The sequence below is a fragment of the Lates calcarifer genome, linkage group LG2, assembly GCF_001640805.2.
Source record: "Lates calcarifer isolate ASB-BC8 linkage group LG2, TLL_Latcal_v3, whole genome shotgun sequence".
Lineage (NCBI taxonomy): Eukaryota > Metazoa > Chordata > Actinopteri > Centropomidae > Lates > Lates calcarifer.
The window spans coordinates 27,761,124-27,786,681 of record NC_066834.1 but is presented as its reverse complement, the minus strand read 5'-3'; the positions used below and the strand labels follow the sequence as shown (position 1 = coordinate 27,786,681).

General features: G+C 41.0%; 1 protein-coding gene across 1 annotated transcript in view; it reads right to left on the bottom strand.

The window, feature by feature from the left end:
- The window catches only part of spon1a (spondin 1a), a 65,330-nt gene extending 40,612 nt beyond the window's left edge, over window positions 1-24,718 (bottom strand). Inside the window, exons 1-6 of the mRNA XM_018668053.2 lie at window positions 23,784-24,718; window positions 22,716-22,822; window positions 18,284-18,417; window positions 9,857-9,930; window positions 9,259-9,381; window positions 3,722-3,870 (exon numbers count right to left, since the gene is read on the bottom strand). Of these exons, the coding sequence (XP_018523569.1) occupies window positions 3,722-3,870; window positions 9,259-9,381; window positions 9,857-9,930; window positions 18,284-18,417; window positions 22,716-22,822; window positions 23,784-24,015 (819 nt within the window). The 5' untranslated portion in view covers window positions 24,016-24,718. The remainder of the gene's footprint in view (window positions 1-3,721; window positions 3,871-9,258; window positions 9,382-9,856; window positions 9,931-18,283; window positions 18,418-22,715; window positions 22,823-23,783) is intronic.
- Between the last annotated feature and the right edge of the window lie 840 nt (window positions 24,719-25,558).

The following is a 25,558-nucleotide window of genomic DNA, read 5'->3' as shown; positions in this document are numbered from 1 at the left end:
TTCTCCACCCACGCTCCTGACTGCAGGCCTCCCACTTACAGATGGCAGACCTTACTGTTCTCACCAGAACTGAACTGCAAAATTACCATTTGAATCCTTGCAAGGTGCATGGAAAAAGGAGCAGAGGGAGGAACATGAACAACAAGCTGCTATTTTATTCCATAATACCTGTTGTTCTTTTGCTTGTCACGCAAACTAAATGTGCGAGTCAGCTCTGAAGCTCCTTGAAGACTGTGAAAAAACATTCCTCAACCTGTTAATTTGGCTGTGATACCAGTAGCAATCAGCATCACAATTTAAAAAAACTTTTATATGAATACTACTCAGAAATATCCTGTACTGACTTCTTACATTCAGAAGGGAATCTACCAGGAGTCACTGGGATGGTCCATGAAAGTTATTACCTGCACACGAATCCTTGCACAAATGAAAAAGATGCCAGACAATAAAAGCTGTATCAAGTGACACGGATCTGTACTTCCTGTCATTTATCTGTAATGTCTCTTTTTGACTCCATCCCAAGATGCGTTGTGTCTCTCTTCTGTGGCACAGCTGTGGAGCTGAGGATAATAGAGGATTCCGTAAGCGCCCGTACTGTGCAATAATGAAAAACGCCCCATGCTGCGAGAGGAAATAGAAGATTTCATAATCCGTCTGAGGCCTTGGCCCTGGTCGCTGGTCCATGGAGACAGTCTCATTAAACTTCTCATTAGTGACACACTGAGCTTCTGCAGTGACTGAATGCATATACAAATCACCTCAGACATGAAAGGAGGGGACAACAACAACGGACTCAGGCTGCATCCCCACGCTGCCAAGTCCTCTGATAAGAGCATTTGTACTTGGCAAATGGAACAGTATTGCACATCTGTTTACAGTCTGGCAAGACAATTTGAAAAGAAAAAAAAGGGGTCCCTGATTACTCTCTGTAAGTCACCTTCTCAAACTACTGTATGTACTAAACCTCAAGACACTCTCCGAGGGGTAGATTAAACACATATAAATCTGATCTGCATCTTTAGTGACAGGCTATCATAGATCAAATCAAAGCACCCTCTCCTGTGAATGTGAACTGCAATTTTATGCTGTTCATTTCAATACATGAATTCTTAAAAGGGTAGTAATGGTCACACTTATGATCTCAGTCCGTTTCACTGTGATGAGTGTCACAGTGTTATGATTGCTTGCACTCAGTGGTCCTGAGACTGTGTGGGTGAAAGCTGTGTTTGAAGGCTCTGACATGCAATCATGTTTTTATCATGTTTTTATTACCGGCCGGTCACATCATAACCACAGAAAATGAGCGTGCAGAGTATCCTGTATGTGCAGGATGGACAAATAAAATTCAGCAAATTGCACGTGTCATATCCTTACTCCTCATTTTAATGTATGTAAATTGTATTTTAAGAAATCTAAGGACATACAAAATACTACCACTGTCTGTAGTTTTGCAGTTTAATAAAGCTCCAATTCTAAAGATGTCTTTATTCCCCAGAGGACAGACACATGTAAATTTTTTCCCACCATACATCTGATGAGCAATGGCAGCAAGACAGATGGTACAACACACCCCTGTCCCTGCTCTGAAAGGGTAACAAACTCTGATATAAAATAAAGCCATCACACTCTGAATTGACATGAGCGGGATAAAGAGGGCTCTGCGTGTCTGTGTGTGTGCACATTGTTTGCGCTGTCTGCATGCCTGTTTGGCTCTGCAAATGGAACTTTGTATGAACACTCTGATCAGCGCGCCTCTTGGCTGGAGTGGAGCCTGGCTATGAATATCAATTTTGCATTCATTACTAGTTGCCCCAGCCCACCCCACCCCACCCTCAAGCCAGCGCTCCCCACCTCGGCTCCCCACCTGACATAAAGCGAATCAGCTTTCTGTTTGTGTCAGCGTTTACCAAGGAGCTCTGCACAGCTCAAAAGAGGGAGCCTCCTTCACCCTGCCTCCCTACCTCAAGGGCATCGACAGACTCTCTGTGCTGTGCGACTTGTAGAGAAGTGAATATAATGAGTGAGTAGGGTAGTTGTCAGAGGTAATAAAACCTTTTTTTAGCTTCTGGTCATCAAAAGCAGCTGTGTGAATGTCAACCGCAAAGAATCCATAGGTCTTGTGAGGCAAAGTGACGCGACAAAAGCTCAGTGTGATTGCTTATTTACGGACAGCCTAACACACATAGATATCAAACGCACTAACACAAGCATAAATTGCACTAAGTATTGAAAAAGGCTGACTATTCATTAGCTTTTTTCAGGCAGTGAATAATTCCATGCAGCTTAGTAACAGACCAATCAGGGTTTATATTGATCGCTTGTGTAATCATCACCCTGTATTCTTGTGTCAGCCAATCCCACTCTACTACTGAGCAATTATTCTTGACAACCACAGCTTGAGCCACGCCACACTTGGTGATGACATGATCGCAGGTGGTGAGGAAAATGTCTCATTTTGTCCCATTCAATCATTTCACTGTACTGTACAATTTTACTGTACAATACAGCTATTTTCTGTCCTGTTCATAATTCTCAACCTGCCTAGAGAAAGCAGAGGGTTATCCATCTTGGCTGGTTTATGGGACTGATCTCTGCGTCGGCATATGTGATTGACTGTGTGGGTAAAAGAATTCTTTTTCGTGTGTTCCAGAAATAATTGCAAGTTAACTGCAAACAGAACAACATCAACTGTACTGGTCAAGCAAATCTCATGCCATTTCACTCTCACCCCTAAGCATAGAAAGAAACTCATCTAATGATCCGGGCTGAGAGATAAGACTGATACAAAAAAAAAAAAAAAAAAAAACAGTGTGTGCTGTAATAGCAGTGGGAAAGCAGCAATGACACAGAGACCCCATTGCTCACACTATGCTCTCATTATCTACTGTGACTCCAGGTCTTCAATATTAGCCAACAATAAGCACTCTGCAGGACCATCTGCTCTGCCAGCAAGGGTTATTTTAAGACTGAGAGAGACAGCTATGGAGAAGAAGGAAAGAAGAAAGATATACCAAGCTATTCGTGGAAATAATAAAGAGAAGAGAGGCCAAGGAGGGGTAGAGAGCATGAGAGGTGGAGTACAAGAAATATATAAAAATCACAATTTAATATGTAACAGAAAGGTGAAAGCTGTGAGTGGCAGTTTAGAAGTGAAATTAGAGAAAATGCCCTTTGGGCACTATAGGGAAGACAACTCAACCTAGTTGGAATCAATCGTGATTTAACTGAGCTGATGATGGAAATAACAGCTACCTCCTGTGACAAAGCACCTCCTGAGCATTATTACAGTCATGTCTGATCAAAAATGAAACTGATAGAAGAAGAAATTAATTCTGGTGAGAGAGGTCTCATTTCATGGCACACCACAAAGTTCCTTCTATCCTCTTCTTTTCACATCTAAACCTACAAAAGTACTCCCCCTGCGTACTGGTGAAGTGTACACAGTAGATGCAGTGGAAGGCTAAGAATAGCGTAGATGCTTGAAAGCACTAATCAAACTGGACAACAATGTCAAAGCAATTCATCCCACACCGAACTCAGGTGTGCACATCCTGGAACATCCTCTGAGGCCCCTGTGTCGTTACACAACTCATTTCTTATCAGTTTAATCAAGGTAAAAAAAAAAGCAAGCTGAATATTTGTATCAATTAACTCATGCATTTGTTAAATACACATTTCTTGAAAAAATGCTGCTTCCTATACAAGCAGTGGAGAATCTTACCTTCTGTCTGATCTCCTCCTCCATTTTGACTGGGGAGCCCAGCTCGGCTACCTGTTTAACCCCTTCGCTGGCAAAGCCGCCATATTCCCACAGCACGTAGTTCTTGGAGTGGGATGCACCAATTATGGCTGACCAGTGATTGGCACGACCTGGTGAAGTCAGACAACAAAACACTTAATTAGTTTGACCGTCTCAGCCTGTTCCCTCAAGTTACAGTATCTCTGCATCATTCAATTGGCAAATAATTTATTGCCCCTGTTCCAGTTCCAGTAGAGGTGGTAATAATTATACATCAATTGATTGGTCCATCAGTCAGACTGACTGTCAGACTGACGGTCCAGGCACCTCTTTTGATGCAGCATAATCTCTATAATGAGTATATGTGATTTGTTTCAGTCTAAAAATGATTCCGTGTAGCTGCAAACCACCTACAGAGTATTACTAAATTTTATGCTCCCGCATAATCCTTTCATTCTCTCTATCTATCTCTGTCACTCAGGGCAAAGGTGTGTGTGCCCAAGTGACATCCAGAAAAGGGGCTAGTGGAGCTCTATATCTGCCTATAGACCTGTAAGCATACAATAGCACAGTGGTAGCATCTATGATAATCCATCAGAGGTGACATGCACAAGCTAAAACAAACTTGAGCCTTACATAATTAACTTTGAGACAGTGGAAGGAAAAGCCCTGCAGTGGTCTCCACTGTTGTGTAAGGAATAATAAGGCACGGAGTACAGCTGTTCATCTAGCACTGATGGGCTCCCTGTTGATGTTTGCAGGGTCATTTTTGGAGTATCCTAACCATCTCACTGTGGGCCCTCAGTGGTCTGACATGGCTACCGCAACAGCAGAGAAACTGGTTGTTTCATACGCCTTTATTACCCCACTAACTGTCATATTATTCCCTTGCCTAGCATGTTATTATGTACATGAACTGGAATGACATCCAGCTTCATCACCCTGAGAGCACAATGATGATTTTATAGCCCCAATCAACATGAAATGCATCCTCGAGTCCTGGGGAGTCTCCAATTCCCAGTTCTGAAGACATAAAATTCAGTCGCTTTTCAAGGGCTGCTCATCAATTTGAAAGAGTATTATGGTGCTACATAGTGGAATCCTTTACAACTTCACCATTTGTCTGAACTCTATTATACCACCTACTTAGTCAAGGTGAGGTTCAGTCAAATAGGCCATAGGTCTGGCTCTCGTCTTTACTCCCTAAATAGAGTCCTTACTCTGCAGTTCTGTAAGTCACCCCTTCTCAGCCCTCTGCTGGTTCCCAGTGTGAGTCTTAACAAAGATTAATCTCCCTCACAATCTAATACCTGTGTTTGCAGTATTCTTGTAATAGTATATTGTGCAACCTTAAATAGTACTTCATGGGATCTTGCAGTAATGGCAAATGTTAATGTTGGACCACTTTCACACAAGACCTTTGTTTTTTGACTTATTACTTCTACAAAATTATATTTCACAGAGGTCTGGTGTAAGAATAGCTAGATGGATGACTGTGTGAAAACAATGGTTGTATCAGCTCTCTGTCTATGGTGATGGACTGGCTGCTGTTTAATGAGTCAGAAAGATGAAGCCCTTTGGCGACTGACACGTTTTGCATTTCTCAGGTGCTACTGTCAAGGTTTGTTGTAGAGACCCTGATATATTAAGCCTGGCATAACCTTGATTTACATGTTTTCCATCTTGCACTAAATGTTGTTATTAAACAAACAAGGTTATTGAACATGTCAAGCACACACTGCAGTTCTGCATCTTAAGTGGACAAAATTCTCTATAAACCTCACTTTGTTTTTGATGAGGCTATGGTTTGGGTTATGATTTTGATTAATATGGAATTTCTACTTTCTTTGGGTTTGACTCCTCTCTCCTCTCTGGATGCAGCACCTTAAGGTTCAATGCTAAGTCTTTTTTTTTCTTGAATGTGCTAATTTAATGCAACAACAGAGGACATCTCCTGTTCTTTAGATGATTACACTTACTTAAACTGTAACCTCCATTAACTATCCTAAGTATAAAATGTCTAATAATTTGTAGAATTCTGAGAAAACAAATAAGCAAAAACGAAAGTTGCTGTTTTTGACTTTGAGCATGTTTTCATTTGTATTCAACCTGTCCTTCCTTGCAATGAGCCCACCTTGGGGAACCTAACAGCATGAGCCTTAATTTGCAGTGAGCAACACAAGTATCCATGTTTGCTTTTTCCATTTAAGGAACGTGAATTAGATTGATATTATGCATTCATTTCATCTTGCCATGAAAACGTGAGGTCTCTAATATCTGTTTTCCTATTCTTACCGTGGAAAGATACAATGGCTGGAGCATATTCAAAATGCTGCAGCAAAGTTTTTCTCCTTTTTTTTTTTTTTTACCATATTTTCACTGATTACTTTTAAAGCTTATATGACATGGCCCCAAATAGTTTTTCTGAACTTTAAATGACACTGCAAGCATGCACAGAGTCTTCTAACCCTTCCAGTGTCACAGTTAAAGAATAATGATGGCCACAATTTGGAATGACCTGCCTGAGGAGCATGGACTAGTGATGTCAATATCATCTCCTAGGGCCTGTTCTGAATACGTTTTTAGCAGTGAAAGATGCTTTTTTTTTTTTTTTCAAAATCCTCCTCCTCACTTACAAAGCCGTTAATGGTCAGGCACCATCATACCTCAAATATCTCATAGTCCCCTACAATCCTACTAGGACACTGTGCTCCCAGAATGTTGGTTTACTGGTGGTTCCCAGAGTTTCCAGGAGTTGAATGGGAGGCAGAGCCTTCAGTTATCAGGCTCCTCTACTGTGGAACCTTCTTCCAGTTTCAGTCTGGGGGGCAGACACCCTCTGTACCTTTAAGAGTAGGCTTAGAACTTTCCTTTTTGATAAAGTTTATAGTTAGGGTTAGCTCAGGCTTCCCTTAGTTATGCTGCTATAGGCCTCAACTGCCATGAGATCTACCATGATGCAATGAGCCTCTCTCTCTCTCTCTCTCCATCACTATGGATTCATCCCATAAATACATGTTACTAACTCAGTATCTTCCCTTTCCTGTAGTATTGTGCTCTTCCGTCTCTCTCTCCTCTTCTGTCTCTTTCTGAGTCTGATCTGTGATGACAAGTCTCCTGCTCCTCCTACAACTCCACTCAACACCTGCTGCTAGAATTAGAAATTACTTATACTGCTATTAGTTGTATTGCTATATTAGCAGGTAATACTCTAATTATCACTACTATCATTACTACTGCTGTATTATTGGCGTCACCTTACATTTTATATGGAGCCTGTGTTATGCTATGTTCTTCTCCCACTATTCTCTACCCCCCACCCCCCTCACCCCTCTCTCCTTCATAACCACCCAGCGAGTCTGGTTCTGCTTGAGGTTTCTGCCTCTTAAAGGAAGTTTTTCCTTGCCACTGTCTCCTAGTGCTGCTCATGGTGGGATCTGTTGGGTCTCTCTCTGTAAATACTTATTTTATAGAGTGTGGTCTAGACCTGCTCTATATGAAAAGTACCTTGAGATGACTTTTGTTGTGATTTGGCGCTATATAAATAAAATTGAACTGAATTGAACTGAATTGAATTTTTCTTATTGCTGCCAGTGGTAAATGGTTAAAAGCTTCTGTGCTCTAAGTGTATTATCTACCTAGCAGTTTATTTGGAAGCAACTGGAGAGCTCCAACCTGAAAAATGGTCAACTGAGGAGAGGTTAGTGGTGGCTGACTCTGCTCGGGTTGTGTCTCAAATATATGTTTTGGTTCCACTGTATGAGTTGAGTGATTGATAGCAGGTTCCTGTTTTTTTTTCCATCCATCCATCCATCTATCCATCCATCTATCCACAATGAGCCCAATCTTTAGCTGGGGAATGATATGAAGAATTTCAACAGTAGATACAAATCCGCAAAGCTCTACCTTTTCAGATACTGAATGGCTATGTGAAGCACAACAAGAACTATAAAATTCAAGTTTGTTTGAAATCTTTTGGATGTTTGGACTCAAAGTAAGAATAAATGTTTCACTTCAGTTGTTTGAGCTTTAAAGGTCCTATGAAAGCAACTTTATGAAATGGTTCACAGAAAGGTTTACAGAGGCAGAGTATGCTATTTCTCTTCTTTCACTACCAGCCCTACCAATCCAATCAGAAACAGAGGGTGCTGGATGGAGTAAAGAGACAGAAGATGGAGGGCAGCTGTTATTTTGGTGTCTATGTTTTCAGTCTGGACTTCAATATATTGCTTCCCTTGTGTAAGAGGAAATTGATTATGATGGGGCACTTTTTTATTTGTTCAATATAGGATTGTTAAACTCACTACACTTTTCTCTCTCTCTCTCTCTCTCTCTCTCGCCAGGTAACCCCATAAAAACATCTTTGTTGACAACCAGGCCATTCTCCTCTCTCTATGTCCGAGTTAGCTGCAGTCGCTTGGGTTGAATAGCCATGCACCGCTGCATGACTTACAATGGGGACAATAGGGAGAAAGAAAATAGAACTGTCAAGGTTATCATGTAGGTAGTGAAAAAAATAAATAAATAAAAAAGCTCCTGTTGGCCTGTTTTACAGTGAATTTTTGGTCTCAGAATGTGTGTCACCAAAGTGGTCTAAGGCTCCTGTACTTGAAGGACATATGTTAAAAATAGAAGGATGACATGTGACTGAGTGGCATGTCTCAGGTAGTAAAAACTGCCAAAGTAGCTTTCTACAAAAAGGCATGATATATATAAGGACAGATTATCATGTGTTTACTGTATTGTATTAAGTGAATAATATTGTCCAGTGCAATATGTACAGTTTTGTGTTAACTTGTTACCTATGATATGACTTTGGGCAAGGAGAGTCGGGATGAAGCAGAAAGCACACAGCTTGCCCTTTCCTCTTTTAAGTTGATCTATCTGTGAGGTGTCTGTGCTTGTTTATGTGTGTGTGAGTGAGTCACATACCAACTACTCCCTCCATAAGACAGTAAATTAGGGCTCTGTTCGATCTCAGGGTTTATCTTACTCCACTCTAATCAGTATATTGATCTGACCGGCGAGAGCCTGATTTAGACAAGAGAGCCGGTGTAATCCTTAAGTCCATTCACTTCCTGATAGTGTGGCTCAAGGTTATACACACATCACACCCAAGTGTACTATTGTAGCTCACCACCCACCTGACAATTGCAAGCCACATAAGGGAACCACCCACATGTGGGGAACATATCCTGTAGTTTTTCGGGCTATAACACCATGGTCAAGATTAGAGGATGAGCTGCCCATATTCATCATAATGAATATGTCAGCCAGTGAAAAGGTGATGCACATTTATGTGTTTTTAATAGTATTTGGAAAACAGTGGGGGACTATGGCATGGTAGTCTTTGGAATAAACCACAACTGGCTTTGGCCACACAGGCAGTATCTCTTAGCCAGACCAATTCACTACTGCTGTTTTATGACAGTAAAACAAAAATAAAATGGTATATCACCAGATGTATTCTTAAAATGTGAGAGGTGTCATGAAGGAAGATCAGAGGAGTTTGTGCTTACGAGGATAGTCTTTGGGATGAATCTTCTCCGACCAGTTCCCATAGAAGGTAACTCTGTACTTTGCAGTCCCACAGGCACAACAGTCGAGCAGAGGTTTATCTGTAGCATCTCCGTACAGGGATTCTGTACAGAAATGAGGAGAGGGCACAGGAGTGAAAAAGAAAATTAGCAAGAGAGAGAACACTGTGAGACAGGCATTGAGAGATTGCTCATTAGTATAAGGAGCAGATGAGAGTGGTGCCCATCATACAGGAGATGGGTGGTTTAAGAAAGTGGAGAGTTGGGGGGAGGAGGGGAGGGAGGGCATGAGTAAAGGGTGATGATGTGCAGCACGGTTCCTTTGATCTGTTGCTCAGTGTGGCATCCAATGTCATGCACAGCCAGGGGGATCACACTCATTTACAATCATTCACATGCCAGAGCATATCAGCAGAGAGGAATGTCCCTGCATCAAAATCAAGAATGAAAGAAAATAGAGTAAAAGAAGACAGACAAAAAAGAGACTCAGTGGGGAGCGAAATAGAATACCAGCAGGGAGATTGAAGGAACAGGAAATTCATGGTAAATTATTTATTCCATGTCAATAAAAGAAGCCTACCTTTCTCACACATTCGCTTGGTGAGTGAACCTTCATCCTGGAAATAGATTGTCCTCCTCTGCACAATGCTTGCCCTATACAGTGGGAACAAGAAGAGAGATAGGTGCAGTGAGAAGTGAGGATTGTTGGGGGTAGCACCAAGTTCAAATGTAGGCATGGGGGCAAAAGTAAGAGTGAATGTCACAACAGGAAAAAAAACTAGAAAATGTGCATTTGGAGAGGCTATTAGGTTTTAAAAAGAAAGAGAAGACAACAGAGAGCAACAAATGTGGAAAATCTAGGCTTTTAAGGTCTGATAGAGTCTGAACAGATTATTGTGGCAGATGGAACAGGTGCAGAGTTATTCATAATCATCTTCCTGTTTTTTCAGAAGACTCCTAAAAGCAGGTATCAGAGCCCACGGGGAAATTGCTAAATCAGGCTGTCTTTCAGACAGCATTCAGTGTCTCATACAAAGACCACAAAAGGCATGCATCAGTATTAAGATACACACGCACATAGAAGGGAGAGGTTGAAAAGCTGAGGGAAAACTGAAAGAGAGGAAGACAGCAACTAAAAGAGTAATTTTTGCACTGAAGAAAGTCCCCAAGGCACAGAAATGCACAGACGCACTATATACCAGGCTATGCACTGAGTCGATAAGAACAGAAATCCAACAGAAAATCCTCCCCAGAATGTGAGGCAGAGGGGAGCTTCTCTAGATTGAGCTGTCTAAGGGGCTTGTTCCACTGGCTGGTGGGGTACACAGGTCTGAGAGGGGGCTTGGCATGTAAATCAGCCACAAACAAACCTTTTCAGAGGCCAGCAGACTTAAGAAAACAACAACAGACAACAAGCCTCCAGGCACCTAACTTCCTCACAAACACCCGCCTTATAAACCAGCTACGGCTGTAGGAAGGTTTCCATGGTGATAAAACCCAACAATGAGGTGCTGGATGGAGGTGCTGGGGCAAGGTTTAATCCAGGTGGGCCCTGTCCAGCTGGACTGTTTGGATACCATTTATTCTGGAGTACCAAACTAAGCTGAGCTGATACTAGAACTGGTCTCTCACTGCAAGAAAATACATGGAAACAGAAAGTGTGCATTGACCAAGAATATTTCTATACACCTCACTTCATTCCCAATTTTGCAGGGAAATTTTACACTGATATGGGCCAATTATGTAAATGGCCCCATATATCTCCCCAGGCTCCCAAGATTTTATAAGAGATGGCTTATTGGCTTGAGGAAAGGCTTTTGCCAAGTCCACATCTCAACTGCATCAGTGAATGACAGTGAAATACCTGTTTTAACATAACAATGGGCCTCATGCAAGAACCTTTTAGTATTTTTCTCTGTGAGGTTTGCTCATACAAGTGTTCCAAGTCAGATTCACACACAAAAGTGTCAGACATTGTTCATTTCAGCCTGATGAATGCCACCTGCTCTGTTCCATTTGTGGATAAGTGTCATTCACAAAAATGTACCCAAAGAGTAAAAAGATGAATTTCACACTGTGTAACTTTTGTACTGGGGGACTGGAACAACAAGCTGCCAAAGACATGTCATCAGAGCTGTGTTGCACTGTAAGAGCAATAAGGAGAGGTTGGTTTGACAAGAAGTTGAATGCTAATGAACATCTTGATAAAGCAAAGTGACTGAGGGGACAAAGGTGGCTGAGGGGACAGACCAGTAATGCAGGTAGGTTACTAGATGAGAAAATGTTAGCCTAAACAGTATGTGATGCAACAGCTTATCCAGGACAGAGACCTACATAAAGACCCAGAGGCAGCTGTTGGAGTTGGAGGAATTTCCTAGCAGCTACTTAAATATAGAAGATGCCAAAATATGCCACTAAAAAGACACATATAAAAAAAACTTCTCTGTAAATTGGCAACAATGATAATAACTGTGGACAAATCTAAAGGCATCAAACTAATTCTTGATCTCAATCTAACAAGTGTTTTACCTCCTTGTGAAGAAACTGCAGGCTAACTGTTCATGATTCATAGCACAAGTCTGACAAAATTTGTTGATTGCCATAATATCTTTTAAAGCACTCATACGTGGCACTTAAAAACTAATGTGCTCGTATGAGTGGTTCTTGCATGAGGTCCATTGTGCATAATGATCAATTGCTTTGGTTATTTGTCCATGTCTCCGTGGTGCCAGTGAATGGTAGTTAAACACCTACTAACATCACACAGTCTATTCTCCTCGTACTTCGAAGCTTCGTTTACCCTTTAAAAGTAAGAAGAGTGAGAGAGAAATGGACAGAAAGGAAAATAACAAAAGTTCAGAGAGCAAAAGATCAGCCTTCGACAAAATAGAGGAAACAAGAGGTAATCATTGCAAAACTGCCATTTCAAACAGAGACGGTCAAGACAGGTTATATCCTGCACACTGAGTGGAGGAAAAAGATGGACTTATACAAGAGTCTAGAGAGACAAGGTCTCATACTCACTACTGCATCCTGATCACAGTCTCTTATACTCTCCACCAAACTTTTCTACATAAACCCCTACCCTTACACAATGTATGAGAATGTATGAGAGAATGAGAGGAGCAACGTGTGTGAAACAATAATAGTATACCAGATTGACAGTATGTGCAAGAGACAAAGAAAGTATATGTGATAGAGATAAGTTGCATGCATTAAGAAATGTTTGAAGGAAACAGAAGTAAAACTGATAATAGTGACTTGGAGTCTTTTACAAGAAGATGAGACAGTAATTAAAAAAAAAAAGATGAAAATAGTACTAACTTCAAATCACCATCTTGAGATAAAAGCTCCATCATACACTAATACACACTATATTTTCAGTCTCACTCAAACATATCATTAATTTTCTCATACACATCACTATTGTGTCTCACTTTGTGAAATTATGTTGACGTGTGTGTGCAAGTGTGATTTATGTCCAAAATGGCCTCCAATAACATGGATGAAATGATTCAAGGTAAGCGACACCACCAGCACATCTCTAATTGTTCACGCTTTAATTCAATCTCATCCCAATTTCACATATCTCCCTGAGAGAGAGGAGCACACTCTGCCTCACTGCTTGCCCACTTTCCTGGGCTGGCCAGACAATCAAGTAGAGTAATGCTTATTTAACATCCAATTTAAATTCTATCTCACTTTGCCGGATCCACACCACCGCCGATCCCAATCACCCCAAAAGTGCACTGATTTGAGTGTGTGTGTGTGTGTGTGTGTGTGTGTGTGTGTTTTATTTCTGTATGTATGAGAGCTTAACAAAAAGAGAAAGAGAAGAGAGTGAGAAAGATAAAAAAAGAGCGAGATAGATTTTCTGAGCCAATAGATGTGTAAAAGAAGAAAATAAACTATCATTTTGTTCTCTCTGCTCTTGCTACAGCCAAAGATTAAGTAATTTTCATTTCCTTCTATCTGCTCCCGCTACAACCAGAGATTAAATTAATTCATTTTGTTTCTTCTGCTTTAACAGAACTTACAAAAAAACAACTCAGAGATAATACATAAATCCACTGCACAGAAGCAAATGTATTTACATGTAATTTCTATGGGTCTGACTGTGGTGTCCTGAAGTCCTCCTTGATCTGTCCTATCATTGTGCTGACAGAAATAAACAGCTTCTGACAGCTGTGTGAGGTTGTGACATTCATCTGATCACTGATACACTGTCTCACTCAGACAGCCCATCAAAGCACTACCCTCCATATCGCAAGTCAGAGGGAGATGACAAATAAATTGCTTCCCACCTACAAATGGAAAGATAAAAGATAGAGGCAACTTCAATGGTGACTGCAATATATGGATTATATTCTGATATGACTCACTCTGGCTCTGTGGAACAACCAGGATGGAGCTAACCACAAGGATTCAGCTGTGACAGTAACTCTCGACTAAAGTTTCCGCTTCTGTCATCAGACAACTGCAGATCAAGCAAGATTTTATCATCAAGTGGCCCCTGATGGGCAGAAAGGAAGCCAATTATTTCAAATCCAATCAGACATAAAAGCTAAACTTCTAATTTAGAACAGAGGTGGGTGAGAATATAGACAAAATCCATCATTGTTAGGGGTGCTTGCTGTGAGGGAAGTTGTGCTTTCACTGTTAGAGCTGATATTGCATAGAGAATAATCACAGCAGAAGTTAGTGAAGCAGAGATGGAGAGGTTAAAATAGAAAGTTAGGGGCATTTTACATTTTACAGTCAATCATTTACTATATTCAGCTTTATTGTCATTCTACAGAAGTACAATGAAAATATATATACAAAATGGGAAATAAGCAGCGTATAAAGGTAGGAGTGCAAAAAAATGTAATATATATACAAAAGGTAAAAGACAATAAATAACACCAAACTAAACAGCAACCTTTTCACTGACTTGTTCTGGTTAAAATGTTCAAGTTTGTTACACTTCTGACTTCTCAGATATGGTTCCATTTTGGATCTGATTCCAGATTGGAAAAATACCTTGATTCCTTAAGCAGATTCCTTATCAAATGTTTATCTCTCCTTGCTTTTTTCATCTGCAAAGAGGGAAATATTCAAGTAGCAACTTCTTATTTAAAGCCAGTGCTGACTGCCACTTTCACCGATTAACATGACAAAGGTGACCAACATTAGATACTAGCAACAGAAGCTAAGTAATGACAAAAATCTGTGTTTTCATGGCTAATGTGCTCTTGCAAGCTGTTGCCAGGGATTTCCCACCATCATAAAACTAAGGCACAGCAGAAAAACATTATTGCAGATGGAACAAACTATACTGAGGGTTCTTTACAGCTTTGGAGAGGAAGGATAATGTATTGGCCCAAATAAATAAGCATTTTTTCTAGAAATTAGGTTAGAAGAAGTGGGGGCCGTCTCATATTTCAGGGCAAGATAATTACATTTTCATTACATTAGATATTTTTTTGTGTGTATGTGGAGAGAATACCATTGTAACTATGGTTTTTCAAAAAGTGGTTTTTACGTTCCATTATAGGTTGTTTGTAGCCTTAATGTTGCTAGGCTAGTAAGTGTTTTTTAGTCCATTTACAGTGTCTTTCATTTTCTCAGTTTAACTTGCAGGATTTTCTGAAGACTGGTGTAATGTGTTTTGCTGCCACAGAGGAAATAAACCCATGACGAGTGAAAACAAGTTCATAGCGTTTTTAGTACAGAAATGAACCAGGGAGAAAATCTGTCAGCCAAGAATTACAGCCGTCACACATGATTAGCTCAAAAAGAGAGTTTTAAAAATGCTCATACATTAATTAAGCTGCCCCTAAAAACTGTGGTGTTTTAGATGGATTTCTACTGATTTTAAAAGGAAGCTGAGCCTAATTAGATCTGATCAGGAATCTGAAAGGAACTGGTTTCCAAAAGCAGATTTGATAGTGGATTTGACCACACCTAACATCACCATGGTCTTGTCTGGAGTACACTCTGTTGCATCTCTATCAACACCCAACAGAGATGTCAAAGTGTACTGAACACACCCTGAATAAACATCTACATCACTGCAGGAAAACAGTGCTGAGTTAAGTTCCACAACACCCACCAAGACATCAATGTACAGAATATATTTTCACAAAACAAGTGTGGGGTACGAGCAAGAGAGACAGATTGAAGGAAACCTTGGCATGATTTGATTCTACCACGTAAGAAAGCTGAAAATAACTGGATTCGATGGTGGGACTTTGAAACTCAGTGCTCCGAGTTGAGGAGTTTGAATGAGCATCCTTGCCTGACCCTATCATCACAGACCAACCTTAGATGAAACCAAACCACCGAGCTCAGTCTTTCCATCTAAAAGACAGCAACTGCCCATCAATTATACTGCAGCTAACCACTCGGGAGGAGCAAGATTCCTGGGATAACATGTGAGTCACGGGAGCTTTTTAACCGACACACACACACGTCTCTCTCTCTCACACACACACACACACTTTTAATTTCATGGCCAGATGTTGTTTTTTTTTAAATAACCGTGATATTTTACAGGGAGGCAGACTGATGGGCACAGGCATAGCTCTTTTGGGATATGAAATGAAATTAAAAACAAACATTTACCCTGCCCCTGGTGGTAATGAAACTGTCCTCTCTAAGCCAATGTATAATAGGATAGAATTAGCTATCATTTCATATGTGTATGTTGTTTCTTTCTATGCATATTTGTTGACTGTATAGTATGTACCTATGTTTCTCTGCTGGTATGGGCTATACAATAACACAGTTATGATGTACACGAGTGTGTCCCCCTCTGAACAGTTTTCATCTAAAAAGCTCTGCACTTGTCAGGTAGTTACAGGAGTTGCACATCTTCAATCAATAAGACTTTATTAAAACTTTAGTTGTGTTGTAGCTCAGGGGCAAACAAAAACCTTGTCATCTTTATGACTGTCAGGTACAAGTACAGGGAAGAACAATGGCAAATATCCACTGCAAGCCTGTAATCATGATTTTCAGAGGCATCTCTTTTGAACAGCAAGCTCTCTCATTCTCACCCTCCCCCACCGACTGTGCGCTAGTATTACAGCCACATCTCCGCACTTTCAAGTATCTCTTTCTAGGTTGTGCACTCTGTCACACTTTCAACTTTCTCCTCTATCCGTGTGCTTAACTGAAAACAATCCTGCCATCGTCCCATTGGTCTCTACGAGGAGAGCAGATATGAGGTAAAACATAACCTGCTGTGAGAATAGTATGACAACACCACAGTGAAGATGAAAACAAAGCGGCGAGGGATGACAAAAGAGGGGAGGGGAGAGAGGGAGCGAGGAGCAGTAAGAAAGAATGACAGACAGAGTAAAGGAAAGCTCAGAGGTTATTGAAGGGGCAGGTCATGAAGACATTCCAGAAAGATAGAGATGAGGGAAATAAAACACAGAGATGTAGGAAAGGGAAACTTATCACTCTCTGTAGCAATCACATAATAACATGCATTCCTAAAAAATGCAACCTTTTTAATCTTCTCTTTGTGCATAAGAACAGCGGAGATGCAGACCATTCAGCAGGGAAACCGACTGGATACATAAACAGTTAAATAATGCATTGATCAGAGGGCCTTGTGAGTCACAGTCCCCCAGTATCTGTCCACCTCCTGTACTCTCATTATTTCCCCACAGAAAAGGATTAATAAACAGATTTCTCCATGATCTTTCTTGAGCTGAACATGACTACGCTTCTGTATAAAAGCAAGCCCAGAGGACATGCACCAGAAGAATTGATTGGTGTCAGTCAATTGTAGCTTAACTTTGCAGGGTTACTGTACACATGGACTTGATACATAGTGGAAGCTGAACACTATACATAAAATGATTAAAACTCTGAATGAGTTCAGAACAATGAAAAACATTGTGTTAAAAAAAACAAATGCTTAAAAACATTCAACTATGTCAACCTCTCCCTCGTTTCGAAACTAACTGTTAGCACTATCAATTTAAGTTCTAAAATATCTGCAAGAATTTAAAAAGAATATATAATTACTATATACAATCTATGTTTTTAGTGTCCCCTGTACTAACTTGTGGCTAAATTTCCTTGCTAATTAATGGAATTATGTGGGGATTCAAAAGGAGTGGACCTGAAATTCGGAGCCTAGTCGCAACAGAAAATTGCAGAGCAGCAAAACATAGTTATTAAGCCTGTCACATCAGTATAGCTGCACTGCAAAGCACAGTAAGTACACATATCGCTCAGTCTTATGTTAAAATTGAGTGCATGCTATGCCATCCTTTAAATGGATTTTTTTGTTCTGCCAGAGAAGAACTGCATTAAACTGAACAAGCGTCCTCTATTTTTGACTACTGTATCTATTTTGATTAAAGTATAATCAGCCCTCCATGAGTTAGCAAAGTCAAATCAACTTCACTGTCAAAAGTTCACCAAAGTCAGGGCAGGAGACTGCCAAACCGCCATGGATGTTATCCAGATCATACTTTAAAAAAAAAACAAAAAAACAATGAAATGTTTTTTACCTTCTCACAAAGCAACAAAAGCTGTAACAAATATTAACTTAAAACAGTGTCTGCTATTAAATGTATTACAATGCGAACAAAAATTCACAAGACATGCGGTTGGCTCTTTAGAGGGTAGAAAAAAACACATATATTAATCAGCAGGAGTCAATCACAAATCAAATCTACTCCACTTTACATACAAGACCAGACTTGTAGACCAAGCTTGTATCTCATATCATCCATTCATCTGAAGGCAGTGATGCAGGGTGAAAAAATCCCATATTAAGAATTTGATAGGAAGGGGGCAGTCCCCACTCTACACATTACCAGACCTCTCATAAAAATAATGAATTACAGTTCACCTAGTACAAGTACCCGTTAATCTGAAATAAAAATATATAATTTATGAATTATTCCTCCATCTCTAGGGTATAGTGTGTCTCTGAGCATTTGAGCTGAGGACTCGCCTCTACTGGGCGGGCTCAGCATCAGTAACAGTGCGTAGTACATACTTGAGGACGACACAACCAGAGCCACTCGGGGGCGCAGTCCAAAACACCTGGATGCTGGTGCGTCTGCGAGGAGTGCTCTCTGTCACTGCAGGGGGGCAGTTGGTCATAAACTGTGTTTCCTCCTCATCAATTATCTGTAAACACACACACAAGGAGATTAATGATGAATACAGAAAAGACTCAAAAGCACTTGAAACATCTGCATGTGATTTTACTCATTAGGCGATCACTGTCAGCTCAAGTGCCTATAAACATAATTAGCAACTGAAACTGACAATAATTACACATTTTCAGGACACATCAAAGGATTTAACACAAATAAAAAAAAAATAGAAAACCTGAAAGTTGGGCTATTATTATTATTAATTAGAGTTAAGGTAGAAATAAATCATGTGAATGGTTTAACCATTTGTGGTAGTCTGCTGTTTAAAGCTTATTTAACATTGGTGCAACAAACACATCAAACTAAGCAGCAACTGCATTGAACTGACCACAGGTGTCTCACATGCAATGGTTCAAACAACAGTGAGTGTAGGATTGTGGGAATTAAAGAAGTGGTTCTCATTCTTGGGTTTAGGAGCCTTCTAATCTGGTCTGATTCAAATGAAACAATCTTTTAGAAGCTTAGAGGGAAAATCGCTGCTCATCACTCAGAAAAATGTAATATTTGACAAGGGGTCACAAGTAGAAGCTTCTCCTTTTTATGAGGTCACGAGCCAAAATGGTTGGGAACCAGAGTGAGGGAAATAGAAAAGTCAACTGTCAGATGGTTGTGGCTGCAAGCCAAGCGAGATTTTCCTCATTTCAGTCCTTATGAAACTGTCAGTGTATTGGAGACATGGACACAATCTTCTTCAGACCGTGCAGCACAGTATAACACAACTTGTTCAGACATTAAACACCAAACAGGAAGGTGATTAATCCAGTGTAGTAAATGGGTGTCATGTTGCACTCTTTTGCCACTTTCCTTATTGTCAGCCTCTTGAGCATTGAGTTGGCATCTACATGAAACTGTCATAAAGCCAATTAAATTGAATTCATCAGTAACTGGATCAATCAGCCTAGATGCCTAATAATCCCGCTATTGCTGTAGGCAACATAAAATAAAGTCCCCAGATTCTTTGGTTCAAATTGAAGGGTCCAAATGCATGCTGCCCTCTCCACTCAGGTGCACACCTGAGATACTACGCACCTCATTGATTTTAACTGGACGGAAAATTAGCAAAGTGGGTTGCAGCCAGTGAGCTAATATTCACTGCCCAGAGACCAAGGATCTGTTTGATAGGAAGTGACATCAGGGCAGTAAAGACGGGGAACTTTCTCACTCCATAAAGCTGTCAGCAGAGAATTTCCTTTGTCATGCCATGTTATGAATGAGTTCCCTCTGAAAGTGGATTGTGTGTGGATGTGCATGCCTCTGTGTGTGTGTGTGTGTGTGTGAGTGTCAGAGAGAGAGACAGAGAGAGTAAGAAGGGGAGCCTGGGAGCTGTGTGTGTGTGTGATTTGTGTATATGTAGCCTATCTCTGTTTGACGGATTATACACCCCCCCTCCCTCCATGTTCCCATGGTTTCTAACAGGCATCCTGGGTTGGCCTGGCTGAACTGCTACACATGTTAAAACCAGTGAAGTCTCATGGGAACGCATTTAACACCATCTGCAAAAAGAAGCAACCAATTTGCTGCAAAGTGACCTATGACCCGTTTCTTCTCCTACGTGTATTATTCCAAGTTTTCAAACCAAGTTCCAAGTTTTCTACCAACAAACAGAAGCTGAGTGTTTGGAAAAGAGAAAAAAAATGTGACACTTAACTGGAAAAGTTGTGTTGTGTTTCTGGGTCTACGCCAGGAGCTGCTGGTCAGAACCAAACAATACCATGTCTTGCATAGAGGTTAAGTGTCAGACATCTTTGTTGTTCTTATATCAGATCATGCTTGCAGAATTATAATATGGAGATGATTCACCCACGGTGTCTATGTTATGTCTGTGTCTATGAGTATGCCATACGTTGCACTCAAAGTGGATTTCACCCCTCACGTAGCTGCGTAACAATTTGCCTTTTCTTGTTCTATCGTCTCACCCTGCTGAGAAGTAATGTCTCATCAGACACGGCCAGCACTGTGGGTTTACACTCTTGCCAACAAAACACTCACACATACACATACACACACAGAGGCAGCTGACCTCCCCAGAGAGCTCAATAAAAGTGCTTTTCATCAAGTCGGGAGCTGTCCTGAGACGGCTGAGATGTAGCACACCAGCAGATTTCAAATGAGCTGTATGTTAAATAAAGCCTGACGTCTTCTGTTTGCCGCTTCTTTTCTCTTTCTATTCTCTCAATGCCTGGAGGCCGGCCCACCCAGAGCTCTTTCAGAATGGAGGAATGGTGCGTGTGTGTCTGTGTGTGTGCGTGTTTTTTTTGACATAAAAGAACATGAAAGACTAACTGAGCAGGTGATGATAGGGGGATATCTCTTTAGACAGCCGTTTATTTTTACTGCGCTGTCACATGCTGCTTGTGACTAGACAGGAGGCCATCTGCAGCTGTGAAAGAGACCTTCAGCTTCTTAAAACCTAGCAGGGGTCCAATCAAAGGCAGGTTCCAGAAATGGCATATCCATTGTTTTTACTTTTGATGACAACATCTAAAGGCTAAGGTCACACATCTATCTATCTATCTATCTATCTAACACATCTTCCTCTGTGCACTCCATGCTCAGTCTCATCCATGTGTGGAGCAAAGTGACTTGCTGATGTAGTGTTTCCCCCTCTTTGCTCTTGATGTTTAGCGCCCTGTCACACCATACCACGCTCTGCCATATGGCTGTGGAGCACACTCAAAACTGGCACTAAATAATAGCAGCATGAAATCAATTGCAAGGACAAATAAAACAAAAAAAAACCCTGCTGATGATAACATTGGGTAATGAGAAGTGAGGTGCACACAGGACAAAAAATAAAACATTCCTGTTTTTATGTCCTCTCGTATTCAAGGCTCAGGTTCACAGAGAGTGGCACAGCGTGGCAATAACTATGATCAGAGCAGCCTGAGGGCTGCTGCGCAAACCTCCCTGTGTACTGTACTACAGGTTCAATAAAATAATAGGGTTTTATGTAGGAAGCAACTGAAGCTGACAGGTTCACAAGAGGCTGAAAAAGAAAGCTCCACACATGCTGTTAAACCCATTTAACAACTGCTCCTTTACATGGTCTGCTCTAAGAAAACATAGGATTTCTAGTTCTGGGCAGGAATGCCAGTTTGGCTTAGGTTTAAACTAGGTGCCTATATGTGTGCCTTTCATTTTCTTAGTAGGACACTGTATCGTGGTATACCAGCTTTACTGTTGTTAACTATATTCCAGTATTTCTCTAATACTTGGGCATTTGATAAAGCTAGAACCACTTCCTTAGTTGTTTTCAAATCCTTTAAAAAAAACAGGATGTCATCTTTCTTCACTGTAAGCTCTATGAATTTCTTCAAATTGCAGCCTTGACTTGGATGAAATAAACATTGGCAGGACATAGTGGGCTAAAAGGCATAAGAGCAGAACGAGAACCAGTGAAGAGGAATGAATTTAAAGGTTATGAATGTAATATTACGCTTAGGTTTCACAGTTTTTTCACCTCACAATATAGTTCTTCACTGTCAGTGTGTTGTAACAGAACCTTCTCCCTTCAAGTCGACTTCTCACACTGCATTATAATTACAAAAGGCCTCACATATTTGGCCACTATCACGTGCGTAACAGCACCAGTTTCCTTGCCATCGCTCTTCCTTTCGCACTCTCTGCCCCGCTCCGTTCTCTCCCCTCCTTCCTGCAGTACTCCAGCTGGACCTGCCTGTATAAAATGCTAATTAGCCTATTAACTACACCAACTGCACACTTCCTACATACGTGAACTGTCCGCCTGCATGTGAGGGCACAACTCCTCAAATTCCACACAAGTACTTTCTCAGCCTGGCGAGGCACAGCTACATGGAGCCGAGCTGCGAGTATGCTCTTTTCATATATGCTGTATCAAGCCTATTAGAGGAGGTGAGGTGAGAATAATCACGCTTTGACAGGTGAAGACAGGAAGACTGTGCAAAGGAAAAAAATGTCAAGACCTCCCCTCCCAACTCTGTAAGATTAGTCTATTTTTTCCTCTCTTTTCACACAGGTCTCACACTGTGCTTGTGCTGCAAACCAGAGGAAGGATGGTATTGATATTACGGTAAAGCCAGGTGTAGTTACCTGCTGGTTTGCCATCTTTTATGGATGATGAGTTTTAAATTAAATTAAAAAAATAAATAAATAACACCAGGGTTTATCTACAGGTATGTGAGACAAGGGTGAGTGCTGTCTAATTATTTACCATTTAACAGCACTGTGATAACTGAGAAAAAAAGAAGGAAAACAGTACCAACAGTTGTATTTTTAGCACTACCTCACCTGAAAATTTCCAGTGTAGTCCTCGTCCTTGCCTCCATCTGTGCCCTCCTTCAGGGCAATAAGAGTGAACCCTCTAAAGTAGGAGGGGCTGGATGCAATCAGAGTCACTAGATGGAAGCAAACAAGAGAGACAGCAGGCATCAATCCACTGAGAAAAGAGAAAGCTGAACAATAATCCTGTTCTCCAAACAGGAGACTAAAGTGGGCCTCACTAACAAGCTGACTGGAAGTGATGCTCTTCAGTGTTGAGCTCTGGTGGATAAAGGGTAAAACATTTTGATACAACTGTATTTTTTCCACAACTAAATGCTTCACTTGTTCTAAGGATGTAGTTCAGATAACAGTAATTAAAATGGTTCGTTCTCAGCCTAGACGTTAAAGACAGTGTTTCTGTTCACTTTGCAGTTCAAAAGAACATGAAAGAATCTTCATTCACTTTGAGGAAAATTTACTTCACAACTTTATCAGCATCTTGAGATAAGACTGAGACTTCAAAATGACTAATTTCCAGTACAGGTGATGGATTTTAATTGGAAAAAAAAGTGATTTCCTGATCAACACTTCCAAGTTAATTCTCTTACACTATCTGAATGATATAAAACTACTGCTGATTAAAGCAGAAAAGAATGAAACAGAATGGCGTGAGCCTTTGAGATTGGCAGAGCAGATGGTACATGTTCATTAACTGCACCCAAAAACTTTCATTTCTGACAAACACAATGAAATCATAAATCAGAGGCTGTTGGCTTTTTAGGAAACTGGTATGATTATGAAAGAGAAAACCACAAAGTAAGAAAGATACAGCTCTAACATACCCTATTGAATCTGTACCATTAGGTTGAGAGTAAAGTTATATCACATTTGGCTTTTGATAGTTAAAATGCATTTCCTTATTTGGATGCAGGATATTTTGGGGGCAGAAACTCTAGAGATAAGCCAAAAGTAAACTATATAGCAACTATTTTTATGTTTGCATAGCCTACTGCCTACAGACTGGCGTTTATCTGACAATGCGCAGATAGTGCCAAACCAAAGCACTGCGCGCAAATCTCGCAGACGAACACCAACCTCTGTATGTGCTTCCTGGCTGATAGTTCTCCGGGTCTCCCTCGACGCGGAGGCGAAATTCGTGGTTCCCCTCTTTGCGATTGCTCTGAGCCTGTAATATCCGACTACAATACCCGTCCGTCTTCCCGACTCTCTCCGAGGGCTCCTCGGTGAACGCAAACGCATTGCACGCCGCGGTGGAGACGAAGCAGAGCAGGAGCATAACGCGTGAATGCAGCCCGGTTGGTGTCATCGTGTCTGGCTTTCCGTCAGCCAAGTTGATGCGCGGAGATGAAAGAAATTTTGTCAGGTGTGTGTGGAGGAGGGGGGGGGGAGAAGGAGAAACCTTTGTTTCAGCTTCCTGCCTCACTCCTAAATGTGAACCCAACTTGCCAGCTGCTGAAGTAGACTTTTGCTCCACTAGGAGGGTAGATCCATCCCGGTGTGAATGAAAGAGAGAGAGAGGGAGAGAACTGGCTGGGATGTGCTGTGCAGTCGCTCTGCGAGAGCTGCACACACTGCGCGCCGCTGGTTAGACTGAACACAGGATAGCAGGAGGTCCGGGGAAAAATGACCAAGCGAGGAAAGAGCAGTGTGTGGCTGTCTCCACGGCCGTAGCTATTTACAAACCGACGAGGTGAAGAAAAACCAACAGACTGAGAACACAGACAAACATTCCGACCAGTGAGTGCAGAGAGAAAGGCAACGTGTTTGACATACTTGGACTGAACTCAGCGCACTGTGTGTGTGTGTGTGCGTGTGCGTGCGTGTCCTCACTCAAGTGCCTTAAGAAAGACAGGAACACACAGAGAGACACACAAAGAAATTAATAACGCTTGCTAAACGGTTGTCTAGGTGACAAATTAAACAAGCTTTAGTCACATGTGAAAGCTGAATTCATTAGCTGGTCGATGACTCCTTTGTTCTGTTTTCCTGGTGCACAAACGTTAACTGACGATATTTCAACACATGCACAGAGGTGGTACCAGTGCGTGAGCTTCTGATTTCTGATTTAACGCATCAGTAAGGGCTGTCAGTATAAAAAGGTAAATATGTACTGAGGTCACATCCCAGTTAAGTGGGGTTTAAAATGTTTGGGACTGAAGGGAAAGCCTAGATTGTCATCAAAACTAGGAATGAGATTTTCTTTTTTCATTACTCTACGGACCTATTAATCCTTCTAAATAACATTTGAAAAACATATACTAACCTGAAGACATGTTGGTCTAAATGTCTCTCCCATGCTGTGCTGAACCTATTAGCCACACATGCAGCACCTAATAAAGTTGTTATGACAGCACTTTGGTCTAGAGTAAAATATCTTATCCACTACTCACTGGATTCCCTTGACATGTTATACAGACATTCATGCTGCCCAGAGGATGAAGTCCCCTGACTTTGGTGATCCCCTGACTTCTCCTCTAGATCCACCATGAGGTTCACATTTGTGGATTTAGTGGAATGTGTCAACTATTGGATGGATTTTCATGAAATCTGGTGCACATATTCATGTCTCCCCTCAGGTTAAATTGCAGTGACTTTGGTGATCTTCTGACTTCTTATCTATAGCCACCATATGGTTGAAATTTACAATTTATCCAGAGCCACATACTTGGTTTGTTACCAAATAAGTGCAAAATTTAAAAGTTATGCTGGAATTGGAGAACAGCACCAGTATAACATTTATTTTTTTGTTTCTAATAGGCAGTACCACATACATATAGATTACACTGTATACATTTTAATCCATACATCTGGCAGACAAATTTGTCCAAAGAGCACTAACAAAATTACTT